The sequence below is a fragment of the Xenopus laevis genome, chromosome 6S (assembly GCF_017654675.1).
Source record: "Xenopus laevis strain J_2021 chromosome 6S, Xenopus_laevis_v10.1, whole genome shotgun sequence".
Classification (NCBI taxonomy): domain Eukaryota; kingdom Metazoa; phylum Chordata; class Amphibia; order Anura; family Pipidae; genus Xenopus; species Xenopus laevis.
In genome coordinates this window covers 83,586,413-83,605,390 of record NC_054382.1, presented here as the reverse complement: position 1 = coordinate 83,605,390, position 18,978 = coordinate 83,586,413, and the positions used below count along the sequence as shown (strand labels likewise).

General features: G+C 36.6%; 1 protein-coding gene across 2 annotated transcripts in view; it reads left to right on the top strand.

Annotated features, from left to right (window-relative positions):
• The window catches only part of kcng2.S (potassium channel, voltage gated modifier subfamily G, member 2 S homeolog), a 67,751-nt gene that overhangs the window by 24,627 nt on the left and 24,146 nt on the right, over positions 1–18,978 (top strand). The window contains exons 1-2 of one of the 2 annotated variants that reach the window (XM_041567772.1): positions 8,310–8,475; positions 13,860–14,698. In XM_041567772.1, the coding sequence (XP_041423706.1) occupies positions 13,940–14,698 (759 nt within the window). In that variant the 5' untranslated portion in view covers positions 8,310–8,475; positions 13,860–13,939. Of the gene's footprint in view, positions 1–8,309; positions 8,476–13,859; positions 14,699–18,978 lie in introns of those variants that run through there. The other variant, XM_018223580.2, reaches the window with a different exon arrangement.

Here is an 18,978-nt window from a genome sequence, read left to right as displayed (position 1 = left end):
CCCCCAATAAAAGAAAACGTAATTCTAAGCAACTTTGCAATATACATTCAGTACAATTTTTTTATGGTTTTTAAGTTATGTGTATTGCTATTGAAAGCAGTGTTTGTCCCTTTCTATTATCTGCCCTGGTGGCGGTCTTGCTGGAAGAGACTGTTTTTTTGCAACAATGTTTAAAAAGTAACAACCAGGAGTTCAATAGCAATTATTTTTACAAATAACTTTTAAAGCACTCTGAAAGTCTGGAAACACTGGAAAGTTTCTTATAATTGTGTTTTTTTTAAGGCAAAAGAATGTTTTTTTGGGTTTACTTTTCTTACATCACAACAACAGCTGTTCTCTATTAAATAAGTTTTAAAAATTAAGAAAGACAAACACAAGAACTACAGATAAATTACATGCATTCAACTGATTCAGAAGTCACAGCTGAAAGTATTGATATGCTCCTAATACAAATGTCATCATGATTTGTGACTTACTGATAAAGCCAGTTGGAGGTAAGGTATTGGCAGGTAAGTAGATGATTAATCATTACTGTACACAATACTTAATGAAACATTTCAATCTTCACTACAGTCATTAATAGAGTACAATAAAAAAAAGAAATGTAGTTGTGTAAGGAAATCAAAGTGTTCCTGTTATAAATTGCTGTGTCACAGGTTTGTTCTTTTAATTAGAAGATATATGCCACCTGCAGGGTTTGGCAAAGTAAAAGGTTCCTGTGCTTGTAGCAAGTTAGTATTTTATTGAAGTCCTTTTCCATTATGGATTTGCCTAGTGCAGCCCCATTAAGGGTATAAGTGACTTGCATTTTTTTATATCCCAGGTGCATGACTTTACATTTATCAACATTGAATCTCATTTGCCACTTAGCTGCCCAGATTGCCAGTTTGTCAAGATCCTGTTGCAAGGATGCCACATCATGGATGGAATTAATTTGGCTGGATAGTTGTGTGTCATCTGCAAACACTAAAAATCCAAAAAACTCACAGTTTTCGAGCATCATTTTATCAATTTTTTCCTGGACAAGAAATTTCTGGAAAAAGTGTGTTGATAAATAGGGAGAAAAAGTAGTTTTTTTAGAAAATAGTGAGAACATTTCGAATTTTTATTAAAAAAACCCCCAGAATCTCACCTGTCCCTTAGCTGTCTAAATTCCAGTTTGTCAAGGTCCTCAGGATCCTGTTGCAAGGATGCCGCATTCTGGATGGAATTAATTGGCCTGCACAGTTTTATGTCTTCTTCAAACACTGATACATTACTTACGACACCCTCCCCGAAGTCATTAATAATCAAGTTAAATAAAAGTGGACCTAATACAGAACCCTGAGAGACCCTGCTAAGAACTTTACTCCAAGCAGAATATGTACCAAAGCAACCACCCTCTGTACTCAATCCTGTAGCCAGTTTCCTATCCATGTGCAAACAACTTCATTAAGCCCAACCGTCCTGTACAGCATCTTACTTACCTCATCATAAAAAGCAATCAAATTTGTCTGATATGACCTATCCTTCATAAAGCCATTCACCAGAACATCATTTTTTTTAAAATTATTATTATTTATTGTTTTATTGATTTTCATCTTAACAAGTATGGGTTCAATATAAAAACAACATATAATCAATGGCTTGTGTATCATTGTTAGATAACTTAACATTTCTTTGCTTGTATCATCACAGGTTATCTAGTCACTCTCCGTGACTTCTTATGTTATCTTGTATCTGTTCTTTTATTGTACTGTAGAGGAAGGGGTGAAAGGAATAGCAATGGATGTGGGGGTGGGTGGCAAAGAGAAAGGAGGAAAAGGGGGAAAAGGTTTCCAAGGGATGTACATATTTAATTCTGCCTTGTATCTTTCCGGAGGCTCGATATCTGCCTTGTTTCCTATATGTTAACTTTTGTGATGGTTTTGGTCCCAGGTTTATTACTTTCCAGATATTGGGCCACCAGAACATCATTTTGAATATGATCCCTTAATAAGCATCAAATAATTTACCCACTATGGATGTCGAACTAACTGGCCTATAATTGCCGGCTGAAAACATAATCCCTTTTTAAATATTGGAATTTTATCACAAAGAAAGTCAATTCAGTGCTGAGGCAGTGGGAATAAATTATATTGATTGCAGCTCCCTCTTAACCACCCACATTGCTGGATCCATACACAAATATGCACAAAAATCCTAGTGCAGTAGCCTTTATAAAAATATATAATGTGCATGTGCAACAAATCTTTATAGAATAAAGTGTAAAATCATGAGAATAATAACTATATAGAGAAAGTGCAGTTTTTTCTTGAAATGTGCCGGTGAGTGGTGTCCTTTTAACGGCTAGATGACCTACTCACCAGATTCCTGATAATTAAAGACCAAACAACCACAGGTATAGAACTCTTCTGGATTCATTCCATGCACATATAGGGATAAGAGAGCAGCAGCTAGTGTAATACAGTTTTATTATTTAAAAGATAAAATACTTAATGGGAAATACAAAGTTCATAAAATCAACAGCTTTTCAGGTGGAACAACACACTTCCTCAGGAGACATATTCCCAGGGAAATTCATATGTTACATATGCTGGACATTGTAAGAACTGAAATCTGCACCAAGTGCCTTGGTACTTCAGATTCAAGACTGGTGCTGTATGCTTGTCCTAGGAACTGGAGACTGGCTTTAAAGACATCCATCTCTCAGCAGATAAAAGAAACCGAGAGAGCTGACAAGTTTAAGGGAAAGGACACTTCATTCCAGATTAAAGGGCATGAGCCCCTCGTAGAAAGCAGCCATCTGATCATCTGCCCACACATTAACCAAATGTTACTGCATTCATATATTTTCCTATTTTCCATCAAGGGAGGTTTGGTTACAAGGTCCCTCAGGTTTTTAGGGGGCTTTTACTCACCCTTTTCTAAAACAGAACACTACATTTTGGGGCACATTTACTATGGGTCGAATATCGAGGGTTAATTAACCCTCGATATTCGACCATCGAAGTTAAATCCTTCGACATCGAAGTCAAAGGATTTACCGCAATTCCTTCCATGGAACGATCGAAGGAAAAAACGTTCAATCGAACAATTAAATCCTTCGAATCGAACAATTCAAAGGATTTTAATCCATCGATGGAACAATTTTCCTTCGATCACAAATTGCTAGGAAGCCTATGGGGACCTTCCCCATAGGCTAACATTGGTGCTCGGTAGGTTTTAGGTGGCGAAGTAGGTGGTCAAAGTTTTTTTAAAGAGACAAAAAAAAACGATTTTTAGTTTGAGTCGTTCGATTCAAAGTCGTAGTCGAAGTAGCCAATTCAATGGTCGAAGTAGCCAAAAAAAACTTCGAAATTCGAAGTTTTTTTCCTTCTAATCCTTCACTTGAGCTAAGTATATGTGCCCCCCAAGTTAAATGTTTCAGAATAGTAGATTTATGTATTTGCAGTTAAATAATTTTATCTTAATAGCAAGGGGCAGTGCAGTTGGGTTATTTTAATTGTTATTATGAACATCAAGGGGCTGATTCACTAAGCTCGAGTGAAGGATTCGAATGAAAAATACTTCGAATTTCGAAGTATTTTTTGGGTACTTCGACCATCGAATTGGTTAAATTCGTTCGAATTCGAACGAAATCGAACGAATCGAACGAAAAATCGTTCGACTATTCGACCATTCGATAGTCGAAGTACTTCCCCTTTAAAAAAAACTTCGACCCCCTACTTCGGCAGCTAAAAGCTACCGAAGTCAATGTTAGCCTATGGGGAAGGTCCCCATAGGCTTGCCTGTGATTTTTTGATCTAAGGATTTTCCTTCGATCGTTGAATTAAAATCCTTCGAATCGTTCGATTCGAAGGATTTAATCGTTCGATCGAACGGAAAATCCTTCGATCGATCGATTGCAGGATTAGCGCTAAATCCTTCAACTTCGATATTCGAAGTCGAAGGATTTCAATCCGAGGGTCGAATTTCGAAGTATTTTTAACTTCGAAATTCGACCCTTAGTGAATCGGCCCCCAATTGTTTGATTATTTAGTGCTAAAACAGAAAGAGCTGTGATTGGAGCAGTAATTATATAGCATGGTATATATAGATAGTATAACATTACTTAAACATTATAAAACGTTTTAACATAGCAAGTAATCTGTGTTTGTCTCCAGTCCTTTCTATTCCAGTTATGAATTTCTCTTCTCCAGTGGTGATAATTTAAGGGACAGTTATATTGTATTGTCTTATGTGGCAGGATCTCAATGTATTACTTGTGGAACATGTTAAATTTCCTAAAACCCAGTTCCCCCAACCACAATTAACTTTTGAAATAAGCATGCAAGTAATTTTAATATTTAATATAACTTTAAAATATGCTTTGAAATGTAATAATAATTTTTGTCAATTCTGTGTTAGTAAAAAGCAACAACTGCGTGTTGTTGGCTTCTTGCACTTATTTTTTATAAAACGGTTACAAAACTACTGCAGTGGTTTATTCACTTAATGTTTTTTTGTTTTTTTTATATCACATGAGGATATGTTAAAGTGAGAAATTGTTGTTGCTCTCCCCACTGCAATTACTTTGGTCTGGCACGTGGTTTTGGTGACATGTTTACAAGAGGGTTTGAGCTTTTGTACCAGTGAGGGGGGTATTAGGGGCTGTTACAGAGACTCCAAAAAGATCAGGTAAGCACTAGTATTGTCCATTGTAGTTAGCAACATATATATATATATATATATATATATATATATATATATATATATATATATATATATATATATATATATATATATATAGCCAAATTGATCAATTATCTGCCCCTCTGGGTGTTAAATTGAACTGTCAGATTGGCTTTATGTATGTATCTAGCATTAATAAGTGGGGCTTAATTAAGAGAAGATTAAAAAGAAGGCCATCTCCCACAAAGTTCAAGGAAATTATTCTAGTTTTTCTTTTCCTCTGTAATAAGAGTAGTTTGTACTTGTTGGTAACTAAGCTGCATAACTTCATATTAGTGGCAATGCTAATTGGTTTTTTTAATGTTTAAATATTTTTTAGTAGACTTAAGGTATGGTGCTCCAAAGTATGAAAAGTCCAAAGCATTCCGGATAATAGATACAATATCTGTTCATTGATTTAAACTGTATTAATAAAATTGTAATACTGCAATACTTTTCTTGTCCCCTCAGCTATGAGAAAAGTAGAATGTAGCAGTTAATGATAAATCTACAGTACATTTCCTCAGGAATTATATGATCAAATTTGCTTCGGTAACCGACAGTGGTTATTGTTGTGCAGAAGCCAATTCGAAATTATGTTTTTATATGGTTCACTGGGGGATTAGTCTCTTAGGAACCTCATTTTGCTAGGTAAGAAAAAATGTCAAGGCTGAAGTCCACATTTGGACTGTCAATATTAATTGCAACTAGATGATGCAAACTGCCTCCCATTTCATTTACGTGCTGGCCATACTGTATCTATCAGACTAATAATTTCATCACCATCTTGCCTATATCAAACATCATTTTCAGGCTTTCTATTGCCCTTCAGCCAATCTTTATCCTGAGCAACAGCAATGTTAACCATACAGGCCCAGGCAATCTTTCTAAGATTTAACTCTAACTCATTTACTCATACATTGTTGTTGGGCACTGAATGCTACACACACACATATCAGTGTTGTCATATGATTTCCTATTTCCTAACTGAATTGCATAGCCACAGGTCCACGTGTAGTGCCCCCAAACAACTGTTCCCAAGTATTACAATACAGTTTATTGCACAAACCTGAAACCCAGGTTGGCCAGTGAATACAGAAATAAACTGTTTGTTGCCATCAGCAAAACTAAAACAGTATGCAGTTAATTTTTCATAGCCAGAAAATTATGGTTATAGAAAGAATAAGATTTAGCACAGGGACAGCTAGCTGGCCACTAATGTACGCTGTGTAACTGTATGAATTTTGCTAAGAAAATGTTTCTGTTTCAATACATAAACATTTCAGTATGCCATGAAATATATACAGTATGTTTTGACCTTTATACTAATGGTGTACGCTGTATTGAGTTAACTGCTAGATGATATGGTCTAAACATTAGGGGGTATATTTATCAAAGAGCGAAGTTAATAGTGAAGTTCCGCCACTAGAGTGAAATTCCGCCACTCTCCATTCATTTCTATGGGATTTTTATAGGCGTATTTATCAAAGGGTGAACGTTCACTTTCACCCATTGATAAATACGCCTTTCAAAATCCCATAGAAATGAATGGAGAGCTGCGGAATTTCACTCTAGTGGCGGAACTTCACTCTTTGATAAATTTACCCCATGGTTCCAGGATCAGTCTAATAATGTACAAGTACATATTTTTCTGTGATATCACAATCCTTTCACTTTGTTATTCCATGCTATTAAAGGAAAACTATACCCCCAAAATGAACACTTAAGCAACAGATAGTTCATATCATATTAAGTGGCATATTTAAGAATCTTACCAAGGGGACGGCCCTTATTTTTTAAAATGGCAATTTTCTATTTATAATTACCCAATGGCACATACTACTAGAAAAGTATATTATTATGAAAATGGTTTATTTACATGAAGCAGGATTTTACATATGAGCTGTTTTATGCAATATCTTTCTATAGAGACCTACATTGTTTGGGGTATAGTTTTCCTTTAAATAGGCATTTTATAAGAACAGAAGTGAAATGTTTCATCAGAGTTGCATTCCCTTCATTTGATGAATGTAGCTAGGGATGTGATGGCAATTCACCTCAGTAAAGGTAGCCATAGACACAAAGATCCTATCGTACGAATCCTCGATTCGTACGATTTTCGGACTGTGTGTGGAGAATCCCGACATTTTTCGTCCGGCGGAGATCGGCCGTTTGGTCGATTAGACACGTTTGATTTTGTTCCGACCGATCCCGCCGGAGCCCATTGCGCTCTCATCGTAATCTGATCGTTCGGCCATAGGGCCGATGTCGCCAAACGAGCAGATCTTTTCGTCTATGGCCACCTTTACTGTACTCAGTTTTCATTCAGGCTCACCCAAGTATACTGAGTTTTTGACAAAAATCATCAGTTATACCCTGGGTATAATAAAAACTACTGCATTATGTCATGCAGGGCTGGCACCTCTAGGTAGACAAACCACGTTTAATTCATCAGTGCATGTAGACAGAAGGATAAAATGAACACATTTGTGACTAATCCTCATAAACTATAGGTCCAAAATATTATGTGGTTCTGTGAATTGGCACAATAAATGGGGTAAGCCTCCGTAATCATCTACAAATGTTGTATGTTCTCTTCGTTGCTTTACTCTGTGCAGTGAAATTTTTTTATATTCACTGCAAAAATGTATAACAAAATAAATCATATTATTGCATGTATAATATCATTCAGACCAGTGGAGAACTGGAGAATTAAAACTTGTGCATTACACCATGGAATCATTCAGTAATTGTTAAATAACAAGGGAATAAACAATACATTGTGAAGAATCAGAAGCAAGCAAATAACATTATGTTCTGAGTAATGCTTTCATCTTTGAGAGGCAGCATTACATTCAGTAGACTTACGCCTGAATGCACTTACAGGAGTGTTCTGTTGTTTCTAATTGCTGTTGCATTAGTTACATGTTCGACAGTTAATTGTTTTTTTTCAAGACAGTAATACTCTTCTGATACAGCATGAGAGGTATGTGAATCCATAATTAAAGTAAAATTATGTTCGCTGTCTCTGTACTTTCTTGATAATACTTTGGTCAAAGATAAGTGATGACACAGAGTGGTTCATACAGAGATAAGCATAAAAAAAATATGGTAATCATTCCAGATGCCATGAAGCAATTAGCTGGATCATGGGATTAACTATGCACTTTGTAGTTATATACTGTAGTTATAAATTCACTGCATTAACTCATGGATGCTGGAGATAATAAATCTATTGTCTGAAATGAGTTGCAGCTAGATTGGTCCTGTGCCCTGAGAGCATTATGTTTAGCAAATGTGTGCAAATATGAATAAGCTGTCAAGCTCTTCCCAGGCACTTTATACTAACTTGTTTTAATGTTCTTATAATGTACCAAGACCATTAATAGCCATGACATTGGGCTTAGAAAGTAGACGTTTTTGATTTGAAATCTATATGTAGTTAATGAATACTTTGGTGCTTCTGACAGTATTGTCCATTATTGTATCACAAATTATTTTGTCATCTCTTAATTAAATAAATGACAAACCATGGCACCCTAGAAGGGTTGGAATTGAACCTGAGCTTTCAGCTGCTTTTTTTTGTGTAGGATGTCAGTGGCCAATTGGCTACATACTTCTTTTTTGTGATTACCTTGATTCAGGACAATATATACACACTTTGTGTGTAATGCTAGATTTAATTTCTTCAGGTCAGGCTGAGGGAGGAAGAAAAGAGAGAGAAGAGGAAGCTATGAGCGATGGTCATGTTCTAACGGTCCCTGCCAGAACCACAGTAACATAGTAAGTTAGGTTGAAAAAAGACAAAAGTCCATCAAGTTGAACCTTTTTAACTATTTTTTTTTAACCTGCCTAACTGCCAGTTGATCCAGAGGAAGGCAAAAAAAAAAAACATCTGATGCCTCTCCAATTTGCCTCAGAGGGGAAAAATTCCTTCCTTACTCTAAAATGGCAATCGGACTAGTCCCTGGATCAACTTGTACTATGAGTTATATTCCATTACCCTGTATTCCCTCACTTGCTAAAAAGCCATCCAACCCCTCCCTCAGCCTCTCTTCCTCTTCCCATCCAACCCCTATCTATCTGTCTGTCTGTCTGTCTGTCTGTCTGTCTGTCTGTCTATCTATCTATCTATCTAATGTATCAGCCTGTACAACTGGTTCAGGGAGAGAATTCCACATCTTCACAGCTCTCACTGTAAAAAACCCCTTCCGAATATTTACGCAGAAACTCTTTTCTTCTAATCGGAATGGGTGACCATGTGTCAGCTGGAAAGACCTACATAGTTATCATATCACCCCTTAAGCACCTTCTCCAGTGTGAACATCCCCAATTTGGCCAGTCTTTCTTCGTAGCTAAGATTTTCCATACCTTTTACCAGCTTAGTTGCCCTTCTCTGGACCTTCTCTAACACAATAATGTCCTGTTTGAGAGATGTACAGCATATTCTAGATGGGGCTTACTCTATAAAGTGCTCTATAAAGTGGAAGAATGACCGCTTCCTGGCGTGTAGGAGGGGGACAGCCAATCACAGCCATGCAGTCACACAAGCAAAGACAGGCTTCAGTTCCCTATCAGGTCCTGCTAGCAGCTGTCCTACAGTGCAGTGAGCTGAGAGCCACTGGCTCCCCTGCACAGCCTGGGAATTCAGGGAGCAGGAAGTGGTAGGGAAGGGGGGGATTATTAGGGTTTTTGCAGAAATATTCAATAAATCAGCTTCAAACACTACTTTTTTAAGCACAATTCTTCTATATCTGTATATCTATATAATGAGTATAACACACTGGTATGTTATTATTATTTTTTACACAAAATGTCTCCTTTAAATGTATCAATTACCCTATAGACTGCAGCATTGTGTTTATATAAGATAATACTGCAGTTTTATAACCAAGTCTATTAGCGGAAATTAGCTACTTGTTCTAGACCCAGGTCATACAATAAGTGGCTTTATAGATGGGCATATTTTGGCATTTTTTACCTATTCAACCTTCATACAAAGCACTTCAAAAAGTATGTTTCTATTCTGAACATATGTTTTGTGATTGACCCCATTCATAAAATAGATTACCTGTTAAATATAAAGGTTGCTTTGGCAATATTTGACTATAAATAATATATATAAAAATATCAGTAAATTTGGCAAAGATTCTCTAATTTAGCAGCTGTCATTGAAGAGCACAGGCAACTATAAAGCTAAAATTAGCTATGATATACAACAGCAACAGATCTTATTAACAGGTGAATGTCAGTGAGGAGATTGAAAGATTAATATGTTTGAACTGTGCCATTTTAAGAGCAATACATAAAACAAAATACAAGTATCAGTTTTCACATATCCAAATCAATTTCTGTGTTCAAGTTGGGCAAATGGTTAAAGAGGGAGTATTTTCTTTGTCAGTTGGGCAAATGGTTAAAGGGGGAGTATTTTCTTTGTTCGTATCACATATGATTTTCACTCTTCAACTCCAATAAAAAAATTTCACTCTAATACAAATTGAGGAACCCTTGCTTCCAGCATCACATTAGGTTCTAAATCTTCAGCTTCAATGGAAATGTTCCCCATGATTCTGGTTAAGGGAACTTTATTTTTTTTCATTTAAAGAATGTTGCCATGACAACATTAAAATTACTCTACTTGTTCAAACTTGGCATTACTACCTGTTCAATGATGATGATATTCCATCTGCCAAATCATGAACATCTGACAAGTCATGAAAATACCACTAAAATAGTGGCATTTCAGTGATACTTTACTTCATCTACATTTCCATTTATACTTCCAACATCACACTGACAATACAGAATATTTTTGACAATGCCTTTACTAATAACTTGAATAAATGTCATTACACATAGTTGGAAATAGATAAATTGTGTTAAAGTAGTAAATATTACTATTTTTTACATTCGTAAGTAGGAATTGTGGCAGATTCAGCTTGTAGCGATAAACAAGAAATTGCTTCCTTTACTGCACCCTAATAGTAGTCTTCAATGCATTTAGATAAAACCAGGAATTAACTTCCTGGTTTTCCTGAAAACACTACTGATCTAAATATTTCCATATTTTGATAAAACATATTCTTTTTTTTTTTTTTTTTTACCGTGCCAGAGCATTTGTAATAATATAACGTTATCTAGAAACAAGCAGGAAGAATAATAACAAGTTAAATTGATTCTCCAGAGATCCCTTGTAATATGATGTGCCTCAGCATATTCAAATTATTTCAGCTATTCCTCATCAATCTGTACATGATGTTCTATAAAAGGCTATACTAGACTTTTTTTTAGTCAGCTACAGGCAAATAAATATAATAATAATTGATGCTGTTGTAGATGGTGGCCCTTTTGTATTCCTTTATAAGTTATATATATTTATATTATACTGTATATATATATTATATTTAGTAAATATATTGCCATTAGTTTCAAATATTGTGAGAATAGAAAAGGTAATCAATAATTACAATACACTAAAAAAAGAAACAAACGTTATTCCTTTGTGTCAGAGAGTAATGTAGTACATGCTTAATTTCTATAATAAGAGAGCATGTCAATTAAGTATTCTGGGAAACCATTAATTATTCAATTCAGTTTGTAGAAAACAGAAGAAATATTTATTCAAAGAATGTATTATTATTTTTTAATAGACTATTTGCTCTCAGTTGAACAGTATAAAGGCATCCTTTTAAATGCTGTTGTGCAATTCCATGGATATATTGAATATAAGAAACCGTACAAACACAGTACATACTGTATATTGAGAGAGCTTAAGCTGATATACAATAGATTTATGTGTATTTCAGATTCCCCAGCACAGTCCCACGTACTTGGATTCTGTTTTCAAGCTAGCCTTGATATCTTGCACCTTGGCCTTGAGGTCAGAGCTCCCTGTTTGGCTGTAAGAATGGCTATTTGTTTTCTCTGTGCTGGTAACTCCTTTTTACTCCTTAATGAAGTCTCCCTTTTACTCTTGTACTCCTTTGCATAACGTTCCCATGTAAAAATCAATATAAATCCATGGACAGTTCGGAATCCGTGGAGCTTTTGTCAAATATCAAATAAACTTTTTTTACTTTTTACATCAATTGGTCTCTGGTAACTGAATGTGCCTGACAATGCTACAAAATTCTTTGTCAAACGAAGCTTGAAATTATTCTTCTTCTCCAGGTCCTGCTTGAATGGAAGTGTTTCAGGACTTGATCCTCTGTGAGCTCTGTCTTTGATAGACATTGTTAGTCTATGGATAGATTCATTTGTGTAATCAAAAACAACAAAATGAAACCAACTGGAATTGCAACTAAAATTATTAGTAAAGAGCAAGTAAATCACTATTTTATCACTGTTTTTATATTTAAAGGGATACTATCATGGAAAATCTTTCTTTCAAAAATACATCAGTTAAAAGTGCTGCTCCAGCAGAATTCTGCACTGAATCCATTTCTCAAAAGAGCAAACATATTTTTTATATATAATTTTGAAATCTGACATGGGGTTAGATATATTGTCAATTTCTCAGCTTTTACCAAAATATGGTAAAGGTAAATTAAAGTGTATAAACCCATTTTTTATGGTGTAACTTGTCCTTTAAGGACATCCTCACAATAGCACAGGTGAATCAATAAGTCAATAAATTATTCGGACAGATCCAACTGGGCTGATGATTGATCTACTCTGTGTGTGTCCTGTGCAAATGTCCTTAAAATGGGCAGTCTAGTTGGGGACATTGTCAAAGTAGGAATGTTATGCAATATTTTTTTTACGAAGTTGGATATTTATTTTAATTTTATACATTGTTGTCAACTATAGACAGACATTCTCTAAAATACTCTCTAAAATAGTATCATCTATTTGCAAATCATGCATTGTAGGCAATTTTATACGTATTCAAGGGTTCCTTAACTTATTTTGCAAGGGAAAGTTGCTGATAATCCAGTGATATATTATTTCCCCTCGTTATTCGAGAACCAGCAGTGGCAACGCAACAGTGTAGTACATTAAGGGGCAGATTTATCAAGGGTTGAATAGTAAATTCCAATTTGAATTTTTGAGTTTCAAAATTCACACATTCAAATTTTAATCCCCCTATTCGAATGTAAATTAAAATGTGAGATTTATCACATCTCGGCCATGGAAACAGTCCTAATTTTAATATTCGCCACCTAAAGCCTGCCGAGTTCATGTACAAGTCAATGGCAGAGGTCCGTTGAGCCATTTGGAGATGTTACTAGCCTTCCTGACATTCAAGTTTTTTTTGGGAGAAAAACAAATTTCATACAAATCGAATACGAATCGAATACGATTTGAATTTTCCAATCAGAACCATTCGATTGAATATTGGACATTCAAATTTTATCTTAAAGGAGAAGGAAAGGTTAAAACTAAGTAAGCCTTATCAGAAAGGTCCATCTACATATACCAGTAAACCCCCAAAGTAATGCTGCTCTGAGTCCCCTGTCAAAAGAAACACAGCATTTCTTTCCTTCTATTGTGTACACATGGGCTTCTGTATCAGACTTCCTGTTTTCAGCTTAAACCTCATTGCCCTGGGCAAGAGCATGCTCAGTTTGCTCCTCTTCCCCTACCCCCTCCCTTCTCTGCAGTAATCTGAGCCCAGAGCAGGGAGAGACTCAGGCAGGAAGTGATGTCACACCACATTAATATTGCAGCTCCTATCCTAAACAAACAGAGAGTTTCTAGAGCTTTTTACTCAAGTATGGTAAAACATTCTACAGAATAAATATAACATTCTAGCTTGCACTATTGCAGCTAATCTATTGGCAATAAAAAGGCTCCGTAGCTTTCCTTCTCCTTTAAATAACCGTTCCAGTTGAATTGTGAGTATATTCTAATTAAAAAAAAATTCACATGAATTCGAAATTTGACTTTTGATAAATGGGCCTCTAAAGGTGATGGGAACCCAAGGATTTTATTCTTTTAAATGACCTCCGTTCCTTTTATTTCTGTTCTCAGGAGGTTTTGATCATAACAGAAGCCTAGACAATCAATTAAAATGATTACAAGTAAATGTTTTATAGGGGTATGGGGTAAGAACTAAATATAATGCATTATAAAATGCTCTAGTTTCATTTTTGCAGTAGATATAACATTTTTTCACCATAAAACATTAAATTAGAATGGCTTACAAATTATTTCCTTTTCTGCAGATCTGCAGCAGTTTCGGTTGCTAGAGTTTACTTCGTCCCACTTTTTCTAGAAGGAGTGGTTGTATCAATGAAGAAAGCCGATGTATCATGAAATGGCATTACTAGCGGGGAAGGCAGAGCCAGACTTCACTTCCTTTAGAGTCAAAAGCGTGGAGAACTTTTGTGAAGTCCGTACAAGGAAAGGGGTGTTTTACAAAACAGCCAAGCTTCTCCGTCCAGATGAGGAAAGATGCAATAGAGGGCAATTGGAAGACAGAACACGACATGTCATTATTAATGTAGGGGGCATCAAGTACAGAATTCCATGGACGACATTGGAAAACTGCCCTTTGACACGACTTGGAAAGCTAAAAACTTGTAATAACCATGATGAAATAATGGACGTTTGCGATGATTATGATATCAATTGCAATGAGTTCTTCTTTGATCGCAACCCATGTGCCTTCAGGACTATAATGACTTTTCTGGCAGCTGGGAAACTGAGAATACTGCGGGAAATGTGCGCCCTGTCTTTCCAAGAAGAACTTATATACTGGGGAATCGAAGAAGAACAGCTGGAGTGGTGTTGCCTAAGAAAACTGCAGCAGAAAGAAGAAGAACTTGCTGAAGCCAAGATGTATGAAGGGGAATCTGGGATTTCAAAAGAGAATTCACAAAGTGCCTTGCAAGACAGTGGTCGTTTGGCTCAGTGTATGAAGCATCTCAGGGACATGGTGGAGAACCCTCACTCAGGAATCCCTGGGAAGATATTTGCTTGCCTCTCAGTCTCATTTGTGGCCATCACAGCAGTCAGCCTGTGTATCAGCACCATGCCTGATTTTAGGGAAGAAGAGGACAGAGTAAGTATTTACTATAGCTGATACTTCCTTTAATGGCTTTAAGTAATGTCTTGGATGTATATATACATGTAATGAAATTACCAGCTGTCTCCTTTGTGTGAAAACAAATGATTAAATGTGGCTTGGTTCAGGGTGCTGATCATTACTGTTTATACGGCCATACTTGTGAGATAATCAGCACTCTTATTTTTAAGGTAAAGCTTAAATTGAAACCCTACAATCTTGGGGCAGATTTACTAAAGGGCACAGTGGCCGTTGCTAGTAAAATCCAAGTCACAGGGACATTGCCAATTTACTAACAGGCGTAGAGGACAATTTGCTACTGAGTTTCCTTCACCACTTTATAGCTTGTGAACTGATAAGATGAAGATACATTCTCCTCAACCTTATGTCAGTGACATCATATCCTGTATGCCAAAGAGTAAAAAAAAAAAATGCTGAGTTTTTGTAATCATTTGAGGGGCATGCCACATTTGTTTTAGGGTGGGCTCATGTCTATGACATTAAAAGATCGCTTTTGTCTTTATTTTGCTTCCTTGGACATTTTTTATAATAAGTGGCCACTTCAAGCATTTTCACCAACATCTCTAATAAAAACATATATATGACCTATATGTACCTGTCCTTTTCAAATTGACCTAAGCGCAAGCGTAATAAGGAAGTTTCGCTAGGCAGAAACTAACGTTAGTGAAAGTTCGCTATGAAATGCTTGTGCTGACGAATTTACGCTAGTGAAACTTCTCCAGAGTTCGGCTGGTGAGACGCAACTTCGCATTTTAGTGAATTAGTGTAGTGGTAGCAAATTGGCACCTGACGAAGTTGTGCAAAGTGCTGTGAAGCCTTCGCAGGAGAAAATTCGCCCTTTAGTGAATTTGCCTTCTTGTGTGTTGCGTTAAAGGAGAAATCAACCTGTGGGGTAAAAACCCTACCGCCCACCCCAGGTAGCCCTCCATCCCTCCTCCCCCCCAGGCTAACTATACCCCCGGGGAGATGCCCCATACTCCATACTTATCCCTCGGCGCAGATTCTTCCAGCGAAGTTCCACGCTTCCTTCTTTCGGCTCCTCTGTAAACTGACTGAGAGATCGGTATTTTTGCGCATGCGCAGTTGGAGCAGTTTGCCGGTTTGCGACAACTGCGCATGCGCGGAATTACACAGAATTGCCGATCTCTCAGTCAGCTTACCGAGGAGAAGATTTACGCGTGGAACTCCGCTGGAAGAATCTGCGCCAAGGGGTAAGTATGGAGTATAGGGGATCTCCTGGGGAGGGGGGTGGTTAGCCTCGGGGGGGAGGACAACCTGGGGTGGGGGGTAGGGTTTTTTCCCCCACAGGTTGATTTCTCCTTTAAGCAAACTTGTGGAATTATCTATTTGGAGATTTCCTTCAGTAATGATGATGCAATTAAAAGCAAAACAATACCTGTATGTAAATAACAAGTACAATGCTTTCTGTAGTTTCTGTAGCAGCCTATAACAACCAGTCTATTTGTAGCATTCCCTGGCTGATATAGACTGACAGCATTAAATATTTGGTATAGGTATGGGATCCATTATCCGGGAATCAGTTATCCAGAAAGCTCTGAATTAAGGAAAGGCTGTCTCATAGATTACATTTTATCCATATAATCCAGATTTTTAAAAAGTATTTCCTTTATCTTTGAAATAATTAAACAGTACCTTGAATTTGATCCAAACTAAAATACAATTAATCCTTATTGGAATCAATTGTTTATTTCATATTGAAATACTGTAACTCTATAGTAACTAACATAGCAGTTTAACCTCATCTTTTTTATTAATGTGATGTGGGTAATGTGAAAGCAAAAGCACAATCCATGTGCAGTTTTGCTAATAAAAAGGGATTCATATTAAAAGGGAACCAAAATTTGATAAAGAGGCCCACATAAAGCAGAAACACCTAATATTCCCATCACAGTTACCTGTTTCTTCAAAAAGTATGAATAAATGCCATTTTCTATGCTGCAATCCAGCTGGTTAACAGTTCTTCTCATAATTTGAAATCCTGGCAGGGAAGGAGGGACTAAACACTAATGTTACAAATTGTAACAACTTCTCCACAGCTTACCGACAGCACGCAGGAACTACATAACCCACAATGCATTGCATTGTGATGTTCCTTTCCTTATTGAAATCACGTGTGCAGTGAATTGTGGGGTTTGGAGGATGCAGGCTAAGGACAGATGACTGTTGATACAAAGTAACAGTAGTCAGCCAGCTCAGCAAAGTAGTCAGACAAATCGGCAGGAGAGCAGGGGGCTAGGCTTAGGGAACTGTCAGAAATCATGAATCTATCTATGGATCAATTAAAGTATGGAATAAGAAAAATATTTTACAAGTTTACATTATAAGTCTGTCATGCATCTAAATTTCTTTCACTTTTTCCTCTACATAAGACTGTATGCAATGTAAAGTTCACAATAATAAGTTACATGTAAACAGGTAGGATTTACAGAGGCCCAACACACATTTAGCTGTGAATAAAAAAGAATGGTCGCCTAAAAAGAATATAAAACTCAAATGAACACCAGAATATATATAAAAGAAAATCTATGTTAAGTAAAATAGCCAAACACCTATACCCTTATAACCCTATAATCCTGCTCCTTGGCTTCTGTTGGACAAAGTTATTATTTGATTTTAACACCAGGGATTGGCCCTGGTATCAGAGGAGACATAATTATCATGGGGCCATGTTCATATATGTGTTTGAGCATATCTTAAAGGGCACCTGTTGGGCAAAAATATTATCCCCAATCAAAGGTGTGGGCTAATAGAGTTGGGGGTAACAGTAGTTTTTTTTTAAATTGCCTCCCACCAGTGCTAGGACAAACACACCAGGTGGGAGCTCCAGTTGCAAGTGGCCATGTCAGTCAGAGAGCATGCACTAATGCGCTTCTGACCTCACGCGCATGTGTATAATGATCAAGTTGCGGAACTTGTTGCGTGTGCTCCAACATGGCCGCTCGTAGAGGGAGGGAGCTCTAGGTGGGGGGGGGGGGGAATTGCCTAAATATCAAGCTGGCTTATTGAAAAGCACAAAATAATGGATGCACCTTTTTTCCTATTGAAACACCATACAAGAGAGATTTCCAAAGTGTTAAGTGTTAATACACGGACTTGACATTTTCAGCAAAATATCAGTCCGTTCCAAAAAATCAGTCCGTTCCAAAAAATCAGTCCATTCCTATTATACAACTTATATAAACTAAAACAAGATATATTGCTAAGAAAAAGGTTACACTTCTTTTAAGAGTATATATTTGGGATTTGTCAGTGTGAACCATATATTCTTAGCTAAAAGAATAAATTGTCAGTTTCTTTTATATGAAACCATAAAAACATAGCGATAAAGACTTTTTTAATTCTGATTTTTACTTTTCTGTTCTGTCAAGCCATGGTGGCTTGCAATGCATTACAAATAAACAAAAGTTACAATATATATATAATTGTAATCATCAATGTAGAAGCCAAACTTATATACCTTATAGGTAAAGGCTTGGTGCTTTGGACTGAAAGCAGTGACTTGCATACAACACTATGCACATCTAGAGCACCTGGAGCTAATGTACAGGGAGAATTGGGCTGAAATCACTCCTCCACAATATGTAAAACTGCTACAAAATATAATTTTTTTCCTTAAAGGGGCAGTACACTCCATTTTAAATCATGAGTTCAACAAATAATCCTAACATACAGGCTGTTGCTGGATTAGAACCCAGGGCCTGGCACACTGAGGATGTCTGGATGTACCACTGTACTACGGGGGGGGGCTGCATGCTCCTGTGTCAATTCTATAGAAGCAATCTGAGGGGCTGCTATAAGGTGCCATAGAAAGTCAGTATTTAGTGGGCTGGTGAGGGATGTTTGGGCCTCTGTGTACCTGAAATGCCAGGGCCTATTTTAATTCTCAGTCCGGACCTGCCTATTGCCTTCTTTAGCACCAGGGATTCCCCAAACAGATTCACAATGTTTTATAGTTCTCGTGCCAAATACAAAAACAGTAAAACTGTTTTTCGGCTTAGAACTCCCATATTTTTTCAGGGAATTTAGTAAATTAAATCCTGTCTGCAAAAAAACTCTTGGCATAATGATATCTTCCTTATCTGTAAAACTAAGACAGGGAGGCAAATTTAGGGTCGAATTTCGAGATCATAGGAGTTTTTTAAAACTCCCATAAACTCCCATGAACTCAAAATTCGACCAATTGAAATTTATTACTAAATCAGAAATTTTTAAACTTGAATAGGTGAATAGGATCG